The following is a 17,673-nucleotide window of genomic DNA, read 5'->3' on the forward strand; positions in this document are numbered from 1 at the left end:
TCCTTGTTTGGCAGTCTCCTTGTCTCAGCTTCTCCATCTGTTGACGGAAAATCTCTCTGTCCAGAATATTTGTCAATGTGCTTTTGTTGTGGCATCGAGGCATCTGTTATCTCACACGGTTATTGTAAGGATTCACTCGTTAATATTTGATATAAGATATAAAGTGTTCTATAAGGGCTAGATCTGGCAGCACTGAATTCGGTGGGAACAGGACCAGGGCCTCGGTGTTTATGAACAGGCAGGCAGACTCTCACCCTGCTCTCAGAACAGCGTGCACTCAGTAGGTTAATGTCTACATTCACTCCTCCAAAGGTTTGCCTTTATTGTTAACTTAAGTAACAACCATACTTACTCCTCAGCCTACACTTTCTCCTGACCTTCGCTTGTGCCTAGCATTCTTCCCTGCAGCATTCCTAGCCCTAGTTCTCCTCTGCCTCCGAAAGACATTCTGAGCCCTTGGTTGGGAGCAAATGGAAAAGATAGAATGTGATTATGTCATTAACGCATACGCACAAGGATGATGAATTAAGGTTGCACAGGCAACCTGAATGCTGACGTTTCCTAACTTTTGAACGCTTGGCTTTGCAACCGTAATGATCATTTAACATAGGTTTTTTTAATGTAATTTCCTAGGTTTTAAAAAACAATAGAAAAAGCAGAAATTTCATCCTGTGGACCCATATTGACTCCCACATGAGTCATCAGCAGGGTTGGGGTCTTTATCTGGAGCTAGCTGTCTTGGTGTAAAAACACACCTTTTTGGCAGTGAAGTCATAGCTGTAATTGGGAGTACATTGACAAAAATTATTTAAATTCCTCTCTACCATTGACTTCAGTGGGCTAAGAGTTAGGGCAACGCCGAGCTCATGTGAAAATCCCACCATAAGCTCCTACCTGCTTAGAGTCTTACCTACTCTAGCCTCTTGCTTGCCTCTTCTAGGCTCCTCTTTTTTTGGGGGGGTGGGGTGTCTATTAGCCTCCTCCAGTCATCCTGCAACCAAACCCTGTGTGCTGGTTTGCCCCAACCAATAGCAGATGATGCACATAATCACAGAGGGGAAGGGCAGTGGTCCGGGTGATCACAAAAGGAAGGGGAAGTAGCTCACACAGTTGTGAACCACAGGAGACATGTTCATGAGATGATCTCTTTTTCATAAATATGTGGTTCTCTTTGTAAAAAAGAGGAAGAACAGTCCAATGGTTAGGGTGGTAGTCTGACACTCGGGAGACCCAGGTTCAAATCTCTGCTTTGCCATAGACTTCCTGTGTGACACGGGGGATGTGCCTCAGTGCCCCATCTGTACAATGGGGATAATAGGTGCTCAGATATTATGGGAATGGGGGCTACCTAAGTACCTAAAGAGAGAGAGAAGAAAAGTTGACCCTTGACCCAAAGTGTTGGAAACTATGCACCCAGTGATTAGCATGAAGTCAAAGCTGGACAGAAAGTTGGTGTTGGTGTCACCTCCTTGAACTTTGTAAAAGTTGAGCTGTGTGTCCCAGCTTGTTATATAAAGTCATTCTTGACCTTCGATTCACTTGAAACCATATGATAGATCTTACACCTTTTGTTAGCAGCAGATCCTTCAGCCCATCAGTCCAGAAGGAACGAAAGAGGACAGTCAAAGCAGATCGTGTACCCAATGAACCTGAAAGTAAAAGGTAACATTTCCACATACTGCAGCAGTTACCTCTTCACCATCAGCAGTCTTCACTGTATTTGCAGCAGCTGAAATAGTTTAGCTGGTGGAAACCTAGCAGCTTACCTTGATAACCAAATGAACAAAAATTACATTTATAATAGCTCTTCTTAAAAGAACATTGTCCCTTAAAAAATCGCACTTCTGGCTGAAAATACTTTGCCTGCCACTGTTACAAGTCCACCTAAGACAACTGTAAGTGGAGGAGAACAGAGAAAACAATATCTGGGTTTTTTTAGTTTACTTTGTATATTTGGCAGCACTTTAGGTATAGTCAATTTCACAGTTCCCCTTGTACAGTCTGTTGTTTGTGAGTCTTTCACAGGGCAACAGTGTTTGTGTGTTGGGGAAATGGGGAGAATGTTTTAAATGGAAACTATATTTGTAAAGCCACAAAAATGGCTACTTGCATTCGGGGTAGATGTAGTACCTGGAACTACTTTTTAAATCATGTTTGTGATTTTTTTATTAGCTGCCTAACTGGCTCTAGTACCTTCGAAAGATATCGCCACCTTGTCTCAGTGGGAGCTGTTGGGGGTTCAGCACTTTTGAAAATCAGGCCTTTTATTTAGGGGCCTCAGTATGATCTTAGGAGCCTAACATTAGCCACTCGTTTTATAAAACCTTGGCCTTAAGTTTGAAAGTATGGGGCACATCTCACAGCACCGCCATTTAGCCTGCGTTCTAGTCATTGCTTCTATGAAAAATTAACTGTCTTTACGTGTGCATGAACATTGCACAGCTCTGTCAGAACTGGAATAGGCTTCCAGAGCAGGTTGTGGAATCCTTGTCACTGGAGGCTTTTAAGAACAGGTTAGATTAACACCTGTCAGGGAGGTTCTAGATTTACTTCAGCAGAGGGGGTGGACCAGATGACCTCTCAAGGTCCCTTCCAACCCTACATTTCTAGGATTCTATTATTCTAATGCTATTTTACCTGCTGTTCTAAAGATAATGTCCTCATAAGAGAACGTCTTTGGTTCAAGGAGTTCTCTTTGCTGTGTTGCCAGTTCTGCCATGTCTCTGGCATGATTTGTGTTTTGTAGCTGTTGAATTCTGATTGAGCTCCATGCAAGCTTCCAAATGTGAGACATCATATGAGCACAGCAGCCTCACTCATCCCAAAGCGTTGTGTGATGAGCAGTGATAGCTTAATACAGTCCGAGTCAAATTGGTTGACAAATATAGCGAAATTTAGCTATTATGGAGCACACTGTGCAGCAATCTCGCTCTTCCAGCGTAGCCCTACTATGGCTGCGTGGTATAGTCACTTAGAAGATGCAAAGATAAAGGGTGATATCCTGACCCTATTGAAGTCAGTAGGAAACTCCCACTGGTTTCAGAGGGCCAGGGTTTCTCCCAAAATGAATACAGTCATAAACGCTAAAAGCAAACAACATCAAATGAGAATTTTTTAATGAACCTTTCAGTCCCTCTTAGGGCGAGATTGTGCTGTCCCCTGCACATGTGCAAGGGTGGAGGGAATGCAAGGAACTTCTCCCTTCACAGAGCCCCATGCAGAGGCCGGCCACAGTTGCAGTCCTCATGCTTCCCTGAGCATAAGGACTGTTTGGGTTGTTCGGGCTGCCAAGTCTGTCTCTAGGGGTGGAGAGGAGGCCTGGCCATTGCCCTCTTTAAGAGCAGTGAGTCTCCAGCAGGCACTATATCACCCGGTAATTGCTGCACTGGGATGGAGGGACTCAGCACCACCCGCATCTCAGGCTGCTGCTTCATGTCCCAGTTTAGCTGTCGGAGGGTATGTCTCCACTGCAGTTAGACACCTGTGGCCAGCCTGTGTCAGCAGACTCAGGCTTGCAGGGCTTGGGCTAAGGGGCTGTTTAATTGCATCGTAGAGGTTCGGGCTTGGGCTGCAGCCCGAGCTCTGGGACCCTCCAACCTCACAGGATCCTAGAGCCTGTGCTCCATCCCAAGCCTGCATGTCTACACTCGAATTAAAAGTCCCTTACCCAAGCCCCACGAGCCCATGTCAGCTGGCATGGCATGGGGCAGCCATGGGTATGTCTACACCCACTTCTTCTTAAGTGACTTTTATTTACACTGGAGTTATACATGTAGCGTAGGTCAGGATCTAGCTTTAGATTTTCTGTCACTGGAATTACACATGTTCATTTGTGCATGCCTACAGTTTATTGGGTACCCAAAGTGATGGCATCAAGATACTCCATGGTTCTGGTTATGATTGGAATATCATGTCTCCAACAATATGGCAACCTCCATCTCTTTCCCGGTTCCATCTAGCAACATTAGCTTTCAGACAGTATTGGTTGAAATCACAGTACCTCACAATAAAAATAAATATCGTCCAAATTGTGTAGATATTCTGAATTCTAAAGTCGATTTGCCATGAAAAGTGATTTTTTTTTTAAACCTGGTATTTTTCTTCTTCCCCAAGATCTGTATTACTTCCTGCTAGCCCCCACGCTTTGCTACCAGCTGAATTTCCCAAGACAAAAGAATTGCCGGCAAGGCTATATCATTAGGAGATTCATTGAAATGGTGAGAACAAGGCATTGCATTTAAAACTGTCTGCTTCTCTGCTCCCGCTATCACAGTGAATGTATCAGACCTTGAGGTTTCACATTGCATATGTTTCCTTGGAGGCTGCATGTGACAGTTCTGAGCCAGGCATGATTTTCCCATTATATTTTACAAACACATTTCTGCTGTGTTAAAAAGATTTTCTTAGGCCCCTCAGTCCCTGGAGGGCTAGAAGAATGTCCTAGGACATCCTTCCAGCTCTTGGTCTACCAGGGATGGAATGCCATCCCGAATGCATCCTAAAAATGCAACAGCCAGTAGTGCTACCTGAAGCCTCTTTTAGCTTCATTGAGGCAAATTGTGCTGTACTTGTGGTGTGAAATGTCATCAAATTAACACAAATTTCAGATTTTTTTATTGACATTTTTGCAAAAATGTCCATTTTTCACAAATCCATTTCGAATCCCCATCCCCATCTTTAGAACACTCAAATGAGAAATTGTCTCTATAAGGGAGCCCTCTTGATGCCCCATGTTGCCACTTAGAGCCCTGTGCCACAGCAAGTCTTATGCTAAAGGTTCCTTTTGCAGCCTGTAAAGTGTTGGCCAGTGAGGTCACTGAAATTGATGTGAGGTCTCTGGAACTCTCCTGTCTCCAACCAACACAAAGAGCAAAGGATCAAACTTAGCATCCAAACATGGACCCTCCATGTATAACTCATTGCATTGTCACTAGTCCATCAGATCAGCTGATCTTTGGTCAGTTAATGCAGGAAATACACAAGATTAAAATTGCACTGCGGACTCCGTGAAAATGCAGATGACGAGATGAGTCCTTGTATTTTGAAGATGTAGATGTTTGACATCTTGTATTCGATTGAATAATATGCTGGGAAGCATGCCATTCACTAGATCTTCACGAGAACGCTGCAGCACAAGATATTTTAGTGTCAGTGGTACTTGAAGATGCTGGGGCGGTTATGGTATTTTTATACAAGATAGACTGGAGATTTTGCAGTGATGACCCAGGATACGGTCAACTCAGCCTAAGGGAGTTAAGGTTCCAAAATCTTCTTTTGTTGTTTTCTTTGCAGATTTTTCTCTTTCATCTCATGCTGGGGCTAATACAGCAGGTATGTTTTTTGTCTGAGGTTAAACCCCAGGGATTCAGCTACCATGGATAACGAGGACTCTGTGAACCACGTATTGCCTCTTAATGCTATAAGCTATTTAGGTCTGACCTTTAGCACTTCATTTTCTTTACTGTCAAAATAAGCCCCTGCACCTACCTTAATACTCACACGATTTGGAAATAGCTCAATCATTTAGATTCCTATCTTTAGCTGCTTAGACTGAGGCTATATCTATACTACAGCACCTGTGCCAGCATAGCATGGATGCAATGCACACAGACAGAAGGAGTTTTGCTGCTGCTGTAGGCACACCACGTCCCTTACCGATGTTAGCACTCTTCTGTTGGCATAGTTGTGTCTCCATCACCCCTGACTGACATAGCTATGCCAGGACACGTTTTAAGTATAGCCCAAGCCAGAGTTACTGCTCAGTGAGCTACCACGAGACCACAGGGCAGATATAATAGAACAAAGTAAAGATGATGAAGTGTCGGGGAATGGGATGGGGGGGAAGTGGGGCGGGGGGGAGTTCTCCACTCCTGTTAGTTGTGTTGCATGCCCCCCGCACCTGCTACATGGCTCCTCTACGGCTGTCCAGCCTCAAGTTAAGCACTGGGAATCCACAGACTCTTGTGGCTGAGCGCGTGTAGGGAAAATACCCACTGCTTCCCTCATCACAAGAGGATTGTTAAACTTGTTCTGCCGCTTCCTCGGGCTTCTCCCCATCTCAGCTGCTCCTCTCACAGCAAGCTGGAAAACATTTAATAGCAAAGATCTAAACTGGGGGGCTGGGGTTAAATGGCAAAGGAATTTCCACCGGGACCTGAAGACCAGTCAGGATTCAATGAGGAGACAATCTTCCACCAAGTGCACAAATATCCATGCCCCGTATTGGCCTGTTTCTAAATTTGTTCCCAGTTCCTCCCCTAACACCCAGTTCATCAGCTCATCCCATTCACTCTGTCCTCAGCAGTTGTCATCTGCCTTGTTGTCCAGTATTTTCCCTTCCACGATTTGCTCCAAATTCCTTTTGCCTGCAGCGGTGACAAATGAGTGCAGTGAAGGAGGATGCGGATGTTTTTCAGTAATCAAGCATAATTTGAAGTGGATTAGTGCAGTTTAATAATCCATCTCGTAAACTACTAACTTTACTACTGCACGTAGAGCTCTTATTACGGCATGTTCATCTAAGATGCCACCCTTTTGCACCATGATAGCAAGTGCTGAGATTCTTTGCCATGCCGACGTACCCCCATACATTTGATTGTGTTTGCTCACAGCTAGAGCGAGTACAAGCGCTTTGTACCCCCAGGCTTCAGGGAGATGCAGGGGGATACAGATTCCAGCCCATGTCCAAACTGATGCTGAAGGCATTCTAGAGCGTCATGGTCTTTACACCCGCAAGGGAGTGCTACCCATGAGGATGACAGTAGTCAGCCGGCAGGTTGGGATGCAGCTGTTTAGCAGGGTGTCAGATGTCCTCCCAGCTATTCAGTTGGTGTGACAGCCTCAGGAAGGATTTGTATGCTACACAGGCTGCAGTTGTGCTTTTTCATTATAGCAGAGACATAAAGGAATGAGTCACTTTACAATGCCTTCCAGAAAGAACTGTTTGTACCCTCAACTCTGTGTTTATTTTTCGTTCCAGTGGATTGTACCAAATATTCATAAATCAATGAAGCCCATAAATGTAAGCAAATCACACCTGGTTATTTTCTTGAACCAAATTCTGACTCATTCAGACCAGTGCCAAAGATAACAGTAATCTATTTTGTTTATTTCTGCAGGAAATAGAGTCCACCCTGCTTACAGAATACATCTTAAAACTAGCGGTGAGTTCAGTCTGCATGCTTTGGATTCAGGGGTTAATCTGATGTGCATCTATGAGAAATTTTCCTTTGGAATAGAAAACAAAGGAGATTTGGGAATGCCAGGGGTCCAGTAACCATGCTAAATGTAGTCCCTTCTAGCTCTTTAATCTCTCTTAGGGTTTTGTATTGCTGCCCATCACCATAGCATCTGATTGCCTTCCATGTAAAATCAGTAGCAATAGTGAAGTCCCTAGTGGACTTCATGGAATCTCTGGCACGTCTCACTTTTTGGAGTCAAAACTTTATTTGAAGTATGGTATTTTCTTTTTTTATTATTGTTCTGAGTAAGGGTTACTGGGCAGAAGAGGGTATCGGTGTTGAAGATTATTGGGTACAAGGGGGTGCCAGTGTTGTGTCATTCTTACGGTGGAATTACTTTTTTGAAGAAGAAGGTTTTGCAGCATCTCTTGAAGACCCTTACATTCTGGATTGGCCCAGTCTCCTCTAGGAGTTTATTCCATAGGCAGATCCCCTCAGTTGAGGATGGTTTGTCCCTACTTCTCATGTGCTTTGTTCTGGGCTCTGTGATCTGCATTGTCCCAGAGGAGCACAGCTGTTGTCATGGTTCAAAGATCGAAATTCAATCTTCGATGTAACTAGGGCTTGAGCCATTAATTGCTTTGAAAATAAGGACCAGTGGCTTAAATTGGCAGCAGAAGCTAACTGGGAGCCATTGGAGGGGCTTGAGCACTAGCCTGATACGCTCACAGCATCCTAAGCCATGGAGAAGGTGGGCAGCTGTATTCTATACCATCTTGAGCTTGGGCATGGTTTTCACATTCTGCTTCAGATACCATGAATAACAGTAATCCAGCCTGTAGGTGACATGTGCATGGATCGGTATTGGCAGGTCCTCATCTGGGAGGAGGGGACAAAATATCCTATAGTGAGCTGGAGTGAAAACCCTGGTGTTAGGTTAGCAGTTATTTCTTTTCCACAAACACTTACCTCCCTCACTGATATGTGGGAAAGACCTCCACATCCCTGGTGGAGCCCTAAACCTTCCTCCACTTTCCCCTGTTTTATGCTACGTCCGTTCATAGCTGGGTTAGCGTCCCCTTCCAAGGCCTGTCAACAGTCCCCATGCTTCTGGCCAAGGAGGCCTAGGCAGCATTCCCTTTGGATGCATTAACACCATGAAAGGTTGCTCGTCAGTGATGAAAAGGTCCTCTCCCCAGAGGTTGCATGCTCTGCCTCCATAGCACTAAGCCCCTTTGGTTGTTATGGCAATGGATTGGTATCAACATCTTTGTGTTTGCTTTAAATGGATTTAGTACTTGTGGAAGATGCCGGCCTGTCAGTCCTGGAGATTGACATACTTTGTGTATCCAGTTGAACTGATGTTGCACAGGAAGGAACAGAGTCCAGTTCACTCTTAGCTGGGTTGCTTCTGCAGAGCTATGTCCCTGAAGTCAGCAGTTATGATGCACGCAAAGGGCTTAATTCACCTCTCCCCTTCCTTGGTTTTCCACCAAGAAGCTCCACTGATTTCGGTACAGTTACTCCTTATTTACACCCATGAAAGTAAGCAAAAAATCAGGATCAGGAAACAGATCTGTTTGAGTAAACCCAGTTTGACATGATCACTTTTCAGAATAGCACTGCGTTTTGTCGGGATCTTAAACTGCCATCATGTTCCATTTGATCATATCTCATCTTGAACTAAACTGAGAGCAGAAAAGGTATTATGTGGTGTCCTATATTTGTTAGTGTATCAATGGGAAAATGTAACCCTTCATTTTAGAAAAAAAATACAAGGGGTGATATTCCCTTGATGTTCCCCTGGGTGTTACACATATTCAGTGATTACATTACTAATTGCATTCGTTTTACTGAAGTTGTTATGGGATTGTACTAAACAGCAAAGCAAAGACCATTAAAAAGTGCTGCTGCTACACTCCCATTGTGGCAGATGTCTGGAAATTTGAAGTGAAATCCAAGCCCAGCTGAAGTCAGTGGCAAAACTCTCACTGATTTCAGTGAAGCCAGGATTTCGCCCTATTTTGTTTACTGCAGTTTTCTAGGAATAGAAAATTGCAAAGCTCCTCTGTGAATTCCTGGGAGACAAACAGGGGGGCTGGAAAACATGCAAAGAACCAGACAAAATCAACTCCAGTCTAGATGTGTGTCAGAGAGGATGGCTTAGTGACCTAAGCATCAAGTTCGACTTAGCTAGATTCCCTGAAATCTTGAGGATTGAAGCCCAGAAGGGCCAGTGCCACCCTTTACTCTTCCAGTGTACCGTGGATAAATTGAGTTTTATGCAATTTCCCATGTGCAGATCTTTCAGATGAAACCTCAGAAGCCAAGATCCTGTCTCTCCTGAATAGAGATTAAAGATCTCAGGTCACTTTTAGAAAGTCTAGCAATTTGTCCTGTGTCCTTGGCCAAAATATCCTCTTCCACCACTGTTACGCAGAATGCTGGGTCCCCCTCATCTGCCGTGCTACCTGAGAGCTAGCAGTCGTTCAGTGGAAATGTCTGTCTATACCATTCTCTAACTTGTAAAGCACTTTGGGATCCCTCAGGATGAAAAGTGCTATGCAACCATAAGGCCTGGTCTACACACAGATTTTGTACCAATATAATTCTTTTTGGTTAGGGGTGTGCTTTTTTTTAAACTGAAATTGTTATTCTGGTTGAATCCTTAGTATAGATTCAGGTATGGCTGTAGAAAGGTGCTTTGTACTGGTATAGCTTATTTCCCTTCCTGTCTATAGTAAAATGTATACTGGCATAGCCCCTTAGTGTGAATGCAGTGTACACTGACAGAAGGAATTGTTATGCTGGTGTAGAAACACCATCTCCCCAGACGACGTTAGCTATGTCAGCAGAAGCACTCTTCTGTCGGCACAGCAGCATCTACACTGGGGATTTTATCGGCATAGCTAAATTGCTAGGGGTTGTGGCTTTTTCACTGACGTAGCTATGCTGGGATTAGTTTTATTTAAGTGTAGACCAAGCCTAAGCAATACTGATAAAAGCACCTTTATTCCAGTCTATCTGCATCCACCCGTGGGGGGTAGTACTGCTACACGGTGCAGTTAAAGCGGTATGTCTTTTGTGTGTTGACAAGGCCTAAAATGATATTATCTCTTACAAGAAAACAGAGAAAACAAAGCATTGAAGGTGGGACCATGGTTAATGGATGAGTATTTCCCTGTTGGAAACCTGGGGGGTACAAGAGGAATGTATTTGATTCATTCTAGTTCATATTACATTTTTATCCACACTGAAGATAAAAAATCTATCCTCCCACCCCACCCCCCCACACACACACATTGAGCCATCCCCTCAGGGCACGACTCAGTCCAGATCTATGAGGCGCATTGGCACAACTGCCTGGAAAAGTTTGTCTGTCCTCTGCCTGACTCCAGCCAGTTGCTCACTCTCTCAGTATTCGCTAGGTTCAATTCCAAAATTACCTCATTACACACCATAGGCCCATATAGTTTCTCAGTTTCCTATAGAAACCCTGCCCTGCATTAGTCTACGAGCTTTATTTATATTTGAATCCTTTTCATGTGTTTCTTTATATTAATCATATTTAAAAGCCTGTCTCCATTGCGTCACTTGCAACTGGATACCTTAAATCCAGGAGAAGGTAGCTCTCTTTATGAGAGCAGTTGCTGTGGCAAGGGCTAGTTTATATCTGATTATATTCAAGCAGTGCTGGAGGAGTGTCAGTGTACAGAAGGGAAAGATTGTTTTTATTATGTTCCCCACACAGGTGCCAAATCATTTCATCTGGCTGATCTTTTTTTATTGGTACTTTCACTCCTGCCTCAACTGCCTTGCAGAACTGCTCCGATTTGGAGACCGGCAATTTTATCTAGACTGGTGGTAAGGTTTCTTCTACCTCTTGTCAAAACAGATCGCTGTTGCTTAATAGAATCAGACCGCTATGTGTCATGCTTAATGTCAATGGGGAGACTGTAAAATTACCATTCCAAAAAAAGAGGAATCTGATTGGCTGGCAAAGGTTCTACCTGTACAAGTATCTAGCATGACTGACTGGAGTTCTGTAACTGTTAGTCAATTAGCATTGTTAGGTAACAATGGGGCTGGGAAAAGCAAGGTAAGGAATTTAAAGTACAGATGTAGATGCTCTGTTGCTTTGCACCTTGTGCAGTCCTTTACACAATGGAAAGAGGATGTTAAAACGTCACCTAATCAGACAGACAGTGATTTATACCACACTTTGCACGCGTGTAAGTGACATCCCAAGAATCTGCCTCATAAACTTTACAAATATACAAATATGCATCCGAAGAAGTGAGGTTTTTACTCACGAAAGCTTATGCCCAAATAAATCTGTTAGTCTTTAAGGTGCCACCAGACTCCTTGTTGTTTTACAAATATACTTTAACTTTTACTGCTATTTCTGCAGAAATAGACATTGGATCTGTTAAAATAAGATTCAGGTAAGGTCCACAAATCTAGGCTTTACCGTACTTCGGCTAATTCCCTGTGGAAGCAGGAAACGGAAGCCAGCAGCTGAAAGTAACAAGTGTTTTGGCATCTGTTTCTTGTTTCCACTGCCATTTGCACAGGAGGTGGGCTTGTGAAAACAAGATACAGGAGAGTTCGAAAACAAAGTCTACACTTTAAACCATTGTCTGATTTTTCACTGATCTGACCTCTGTTTCCAGAAAAGCTGGTAATGTCAGTATCACTAGCACCTGATAGGGAGTCCAGGGGCTGGCTTTTCCTGGCAAGATCTAGTTTGCATAAGTACCTCAAAAGCCTGCAGTACACCTCTACCCCGATATAACGCTGTCCTCAGGAGCCAAAAAATCGTACCGCATTATAGGTGAAACCGCGTTATATCGAACTTGCTTTGATCCGCCAGAGCGGGCAGCCCTCCCCCCTCGACCCTCCCCCCGGAGTGCTGCTTTACCACGTTATATCCGAATTCGTGTTATAGCGGGTCGCGTTATATCAGGGTAGAGGTGTACTTCAGATTGGAAAGGGATATTTTTCATTTAAAAAAACAACTTTGGGTTCTTTTAAAAAAATCAAATAGTTATTTAATTTCCAATCAGACAGTTGTACCCAGACATGCCTACTTTGCAGGTACTGTAGTTGAATTCTCTGTGCTTTTGGCTTTCAACCTGGTAAAATGACACACTTTCCTGTGTATTATTATTTATCATAGAATATAAAGTAATTATTCTGTTGATACTCATTTCCTAAGCATTGGTACAGAAAATACTTTAAAGTTGTTGGCACACAAAGATGTTAGTTACAGCCTAACTCTGCTGCTGCTGAGAACAGGTGCATGCATGTATAGAGTTAAGCAATGAGTCATGGCCTGCAGGGGTGGAAGGGACGTTCTGCATACTGTGGATGGATCAGGCGACATGAAGCACGAATGATTTCAGCCTCCCAAGAAATGGCATAATCCACCCGCAGTGTCTGAGTGGATTTACGAGATACACGTTATGAAAGGAATGTAAAGAACCATGATACTTTGGTCTTTGTTGGGCATTAAGGAGGTGAATTCTTTTACCAACAATCAGAAAGATGCATGTATAGAAAGGGCTCCAAAGCCATTCCATAGATCTACTGGTCTAGTCCCTGCAGTATGTGGAAAAATTAGGGCAGTGATTTCAGTGGGAGGATTTCAGTACAGTACATAGGCTTGTTGCAGGACCCCTAGCAGACTGGGTCTGCCTCTGGGTCAGACATTGGGTCCAGGACTCCACAATTTCAGCTGGAGGCAGGAGAAGGAGCAGTTGGCAAGGCTTGACCTGGTGCTGTCTACAGGAACCAGTTATGCATGTTTAAGGCATTGGCAAACTAAGCATCAGCCATGGGCCCAAATTCATGGGGCAGGGCAAAGGGAACCCCCGAGCATGGGGTCACAATGCCACTCACTCAAATTTGGCCTGGTCGTCTCCTCTCCTTCTCCACCCATCCTGACAGGGCGGTGACCAGGCCAAACCCAAGTGGCGCTGTGACCCCAGAGGCCAGGTGCCTAGGGCTCATTGGTGGGTTGTCTGCTTGTCAGTCAGGATGCCCCATGTCAAATATTTGACCATGTCATTCCTGCTCTGCCCTACTCCGAGGCCTAGAGATGCACTTTAGGAGCCTTGCATCCTTCTCCCGTCCTCTCGTGTCAGGAAGGGTGATCAGTGATTACATTTCCTGCTCTCCAAGGACAGAGACTGCCCTCCCCAAATGGCTTCCACTGGTACCTATTTGTTACCTAATCACAGAAACAAACTCCATTAACCCAATGGCAAGTCACTACCCCCAGGGACAAATACTTTGTAAGTGTAAATATTAAGCTACCGCATTGTCAACCCCAAGTGTTCAAAAAATCACGAATCAGGCCTTTAAAAACATTAGATTGGCTCAAAAATTAGATTTAAAAAAAATCAAAACTTTCGGCTCTTTTTATTTGCCTTTCTGGTAATTGAGTCTTTAGAGTCCACGTTTTCCATTTTTGCTCTGCAGACATCAGGGCTAGAAACTTATTTTTTTTACAAAAAGCTGAGATTCTCCCATATTCATATGACACACGCCAAGTATGAGACTCAGAGACTGTGTCATCTCGTTGTAAGCTCCATGTGTAAATTCTTTGTAACTACAGTATAAATGAAATGTAAGCTAGCTCCATAAATACAGCATTCAAGAGAACCACGAGATGATAGTCACTAGAGTGTCGTCAGGGTAAGTTCCATTTGTATGCATAATCTTCTGTTGCTGGTATAAACATTGTCAGGAGAACCAGAATGTTACACTCTAGAAGAGTGGGTGAGAGGCAGGAAGTGCAGTAGGTGGTGGATACCCCTTCATCATTTTCATTGACTATCCACCCATCTCAGATTGCCAAAGCTGTAAAAGGGAAAGTAGGAATGGCTGCCAGTTAAATGAGGTAACACTGAAAAGTTTGAAGTGATATGCTCTGCAGCATCTGCACAAAAGTATGAGGGATTCACGCTGATCAGGTCTAGAAGATACAAGGTGTGAGATCTGCAGGCAAAGGGGGCTATTTTCTTTCTTTTTTTTTTTAATCGGTTTGCCATTCTCAGTCATCCTTTAAAATCTCTGGCGGAGCCATGCTCTTTTAGATATTGAATTTAGCTGAAATAAAAAACTACTGGCTTTCAGGGCTCTCTCTTCCCTGTATGTTTCCATACCCAATTCCTTAGCCTTTCCTTTCTACAGTTAGGTCTGATAACTGATTCATCGACAATGAGAGACCTAAAATATTAAACTCATTGTCACAGTTCAAGGCAACTGCACCTGTATTTCCCCTCCATGGTCCCCCAAGGATATCCACTTCAGGCTCCCAGCTCCCAGCGTCACCTCCCTCTCACATCTCACTCCCTTCTGACTAGGGATTTTAAGGCTGCACAGCTCCCTGGCTTACATGGAGATATCCCCAGCAAGCCAGACTGCCTAAAAGGCCAGTGCCTGCGCTGTCACATACAGCACTTAGTGGTTTCATAGTTTATCGGACTACATCATGTGTAGGGCTCCGTGTGTGTCACGGAGGTCGCGGAAGTCACAGATTCCATGACATTTTGCGACCTCCGTGACTTCTGCAGCGGCCGGTGTGGTTGACCCCAGGGCCGCCCAAGCACCTGGCCCCGGGGCCAGCTGCTCAGGTGGCCCCGGGGCCAGCTACACTGGCCACTACTGGAGCGGCTCTGCAGCCAGCCGCTCGGGCGGCCCCTCAGCCAGCTGCTGCTGGAGTGGCCCTGGCCCTGGGGCCAGCTGCACTGGCCGGTGCTCTGGTGGCCCCGGGCAACTGGCCCCGGTGACTGCCTGAGCAGCGGCCGATGCGGCTGGCCCCGGTGACTGCCTGAGCAGCATTCCCGGGAGCAGCAGCTGGCCCTGGGGCTCCCCTCCCCAGCGGCCGCCGGAGCAGTGGCTAGGCCCCCGGGGCTCTCCCTCCAGCGGCGGCCGGAGCAGCACCCTCTCCCCCCCCCCACACATTCAATCATGGGTATTTATGGTATAAGTCACAGACAGGTCAAGGGCTGTGATTTTTTGTTTCTTGCTTGTGACCTGTCCATGACTTTTACTAAAAATACCTGTGATTAAATCATAGCCTTAATCATGTGTCATCGTTAAGTGTGAAATAATTGGCTCCCACGTTCTAGATCTGGTAAAAATGATGGGTTTACCACTGGAGGGATATATGCATGCAAATCAGCTGCAGAGTAGTTCCATGTGTGAGTAAGTGGATTGAACTGTACAGTTCTCCAGGGTGCACTTGATTTTTTTTAAACCCTTCTACTGTAAATAGCAAGCACTGCATTTATTTCTGACTCCAGGGGTTGCGTTACAGAGAATACCAAAGCCCTTATCCGGAGGTTATTTCAGGAGTGCCGTGGAAAATGCAGTTGTAATCAGCAGATTGACTGAGCTGCATTTTGATTTTTGGTGAACCAAAATTGGTGCTGAAAAATGTGTGTCTGGTAGAATGGGTGTATGCCCTTCCTTCTGTGCTATACAAAGACGTGCCTTCTGCTTGTTCGGTTCTTGTAGGAATGCAGACTCCGTCTTACAGTTCTGGTCCAGATGGAATATCCCTGCCCACAAGTGGCTAGACAGGTACAAAAATGAGTTCTGCATTTTTCAGTTCAGATTCAGTTTCATTTAGGAGATGAAATATTGCTGCTGGGAATCAATAATAATAATAACTGATTTTCTTTGTGAAGGATTAAATCACCATGAGTGGGTCTATTTGCCTGCTGTATCACATCAGTAGTTTTGCTGGCTTGAAATTTAACTCTGAGGCATTGCAATTAAGCCTTGACATTTAGGCATAATTAATGGGTGAGCTTTACATTTCAGGTGTTTGTGGAGGAATAGCAGGGTGGTGGAGGAAATGTAATAGTTTTGTTAAGTTCAGTGCTTTAAAATAACTGTAAGAATCTACCGTGTGCTGCTGAGAATGGGATCTTCAGGAATAATACAGCAACCCCATAGACCCCTGTCCCCTCTGCAATTGCAGGGGGTTCTGATCTGTACAGTTCCAGTTGTGGGGGATGCAATTTGGGAACCTCCTCCTCATCAGGGAATGTGGAACCCTTTTGCCTCACAGACCTCTGCTCCATGAGGCTTCGCCCCAATGTGTAGATGGTCAGGGATGGGCCAGGGAACATGCAGTATGGTGGGTCTGCCATTCCCAGTCACTTTCCCTATGCACATGGGGTATGTTGGTGGCTGCAGTAGCAGGTTGGGAGAAAGGATTCCTTAGCACTGAGATTCCCCAGCATGCAGCCCAACTATCCCAGCTGTACACTGGCTCTGATCTGGTTCTACATCTCAAACAAATAGAGTCTCTGTCTATTCAATGTCCATTGAAACTGGTAGCTCTTATAGTGCCGTCTGGTACAGGTTGAAAAGGCTGAACAGGTGATTATGTGTTCCAGCCTAAAAGCCTTTTTAACTTTGGAAGGATAAATAGTGACCTCTTAGTCCACTGGGAACCCGTAATATTTGGGGCCTTTGCTAAAGTGACTCCTGCTCCCAACGAAGCCAGTGCTACTCCATTCCCACGTTACCTGGGCATGACCTGACAGAGTTCCTTGCCATGATAGTCCTGTGCTGCCTAAGTCACGGTAGCAGGGTAACCAGTCTGAAGAGCTTGTGAGCTTTCTAACCCCGACCATGCAGAGAATCATACACCCTGACCTCCTTAACGCTGCCCACCACCAATGTACTGTGCAAGAAGCAGGACCACTCTTCTAGGTAAAAGCCATTGCCAAGATTTTCAAAAAGGGGGCTCTAAGGTCATATTTAGGCAGCGAAATAAGTGGCCTGATTTTGATTCAGCTGACTTCAATGGCAATTACTGGTGCTCCGCACTTTTGAAAATCAAACCAGGCCACCCCTTTTCAGTACCTTAAATATGAACTTGGAAGCAACATGAATAGCCCATTCTTGAAAATCTTGGCCTCTTCGTGTAATTATATTTTTGATGCATGTTCATTAAAACATATGGAGGAACCAGTAAGCTACTAAGATCCGTGTGGAAGCTCACAGAACGCAGGAGAACCTATGGAGGTTGCAACTTATCTTCCTACCAGCAACAGCCAGTTCAGTGCAGTTACCCTTCTCCCTAGCTCCTTCTGTCACTGCGTAGGGCTAAAGGGCAGGAAACTAATGAACAGTACTTTTGTAAGACCGAATAGTTTTCCTGTGGGCCAAACTCTGCACTTATTTACTGGTGTAAATCTGGAGTATCTCCACTGATTTCAGTGGAGTTACTCTGGTATAAGATACATATCTAGCTCTGTCGGACTAATACGGATATTAATGGCTGACTGCACCAGAAAACAACGTAAGTAACTCTTTTCCTTTTGGCTTGTGTCCATAGACATGTATACAGGCCCTTGCTGCATCACGGCTATGACAAGTGGCAGGCCCGAATGACAGTATTCCTACTCTCTGCATGTTTCTATGAGGTAGGTCACAACAGTGCTGATCTGACCAGTTCTAAGCACTA

The 17,673-nt window shown here is 44.7% G+C and overlaps 1 protein-coding gene across 1 annotated transcript in view; it reads left to right on the forward strand.

The window, feature by feature from the left end:
• The window catches only part of LOC101951746 (diacylglycerol O-acyltransferase 1-like), a 45,963-nt gene that overhangs the window by 25,224 nt on the left and 3,066 nt on the right, over positions 1-17,673 (forward strand). The window contains 8 exon segments of the mRNA XM_042852024.2: positions 1,576-1,662; positions 4,114-4,217; positions 5,293-5,331; positions 6,980-7,021; positions 7,119-7,163; positions 10,933-11,045; positions 15,708-15,773; positions 17,545-17,632. Of these exon segments, the coding sequence (XP_042707958.2) occupies positions 1,576-1,662; positions 4,114-4,217; positions 5,293-5,331; positions 6,980-7,021; positions 7,119-7,163; positions 10,933-11,045; positions 15,708-15,773; positions 17,545-17,632 (584 nt within the window).

This window comes from Chrysemys picta, chromosome 14 (genome assembly GCF_011386835.1).
Source record: "Chrysemys picta bellii isolate R12L10 chromosome 14, ASM1138683v2, whole genome shotgun sequence".
Classification (NCBI taxonomy): Eukaryota; Metazoa; Chordata; order Testudines; family Emydidae; genus Chrysemys; species Chrysemys picta.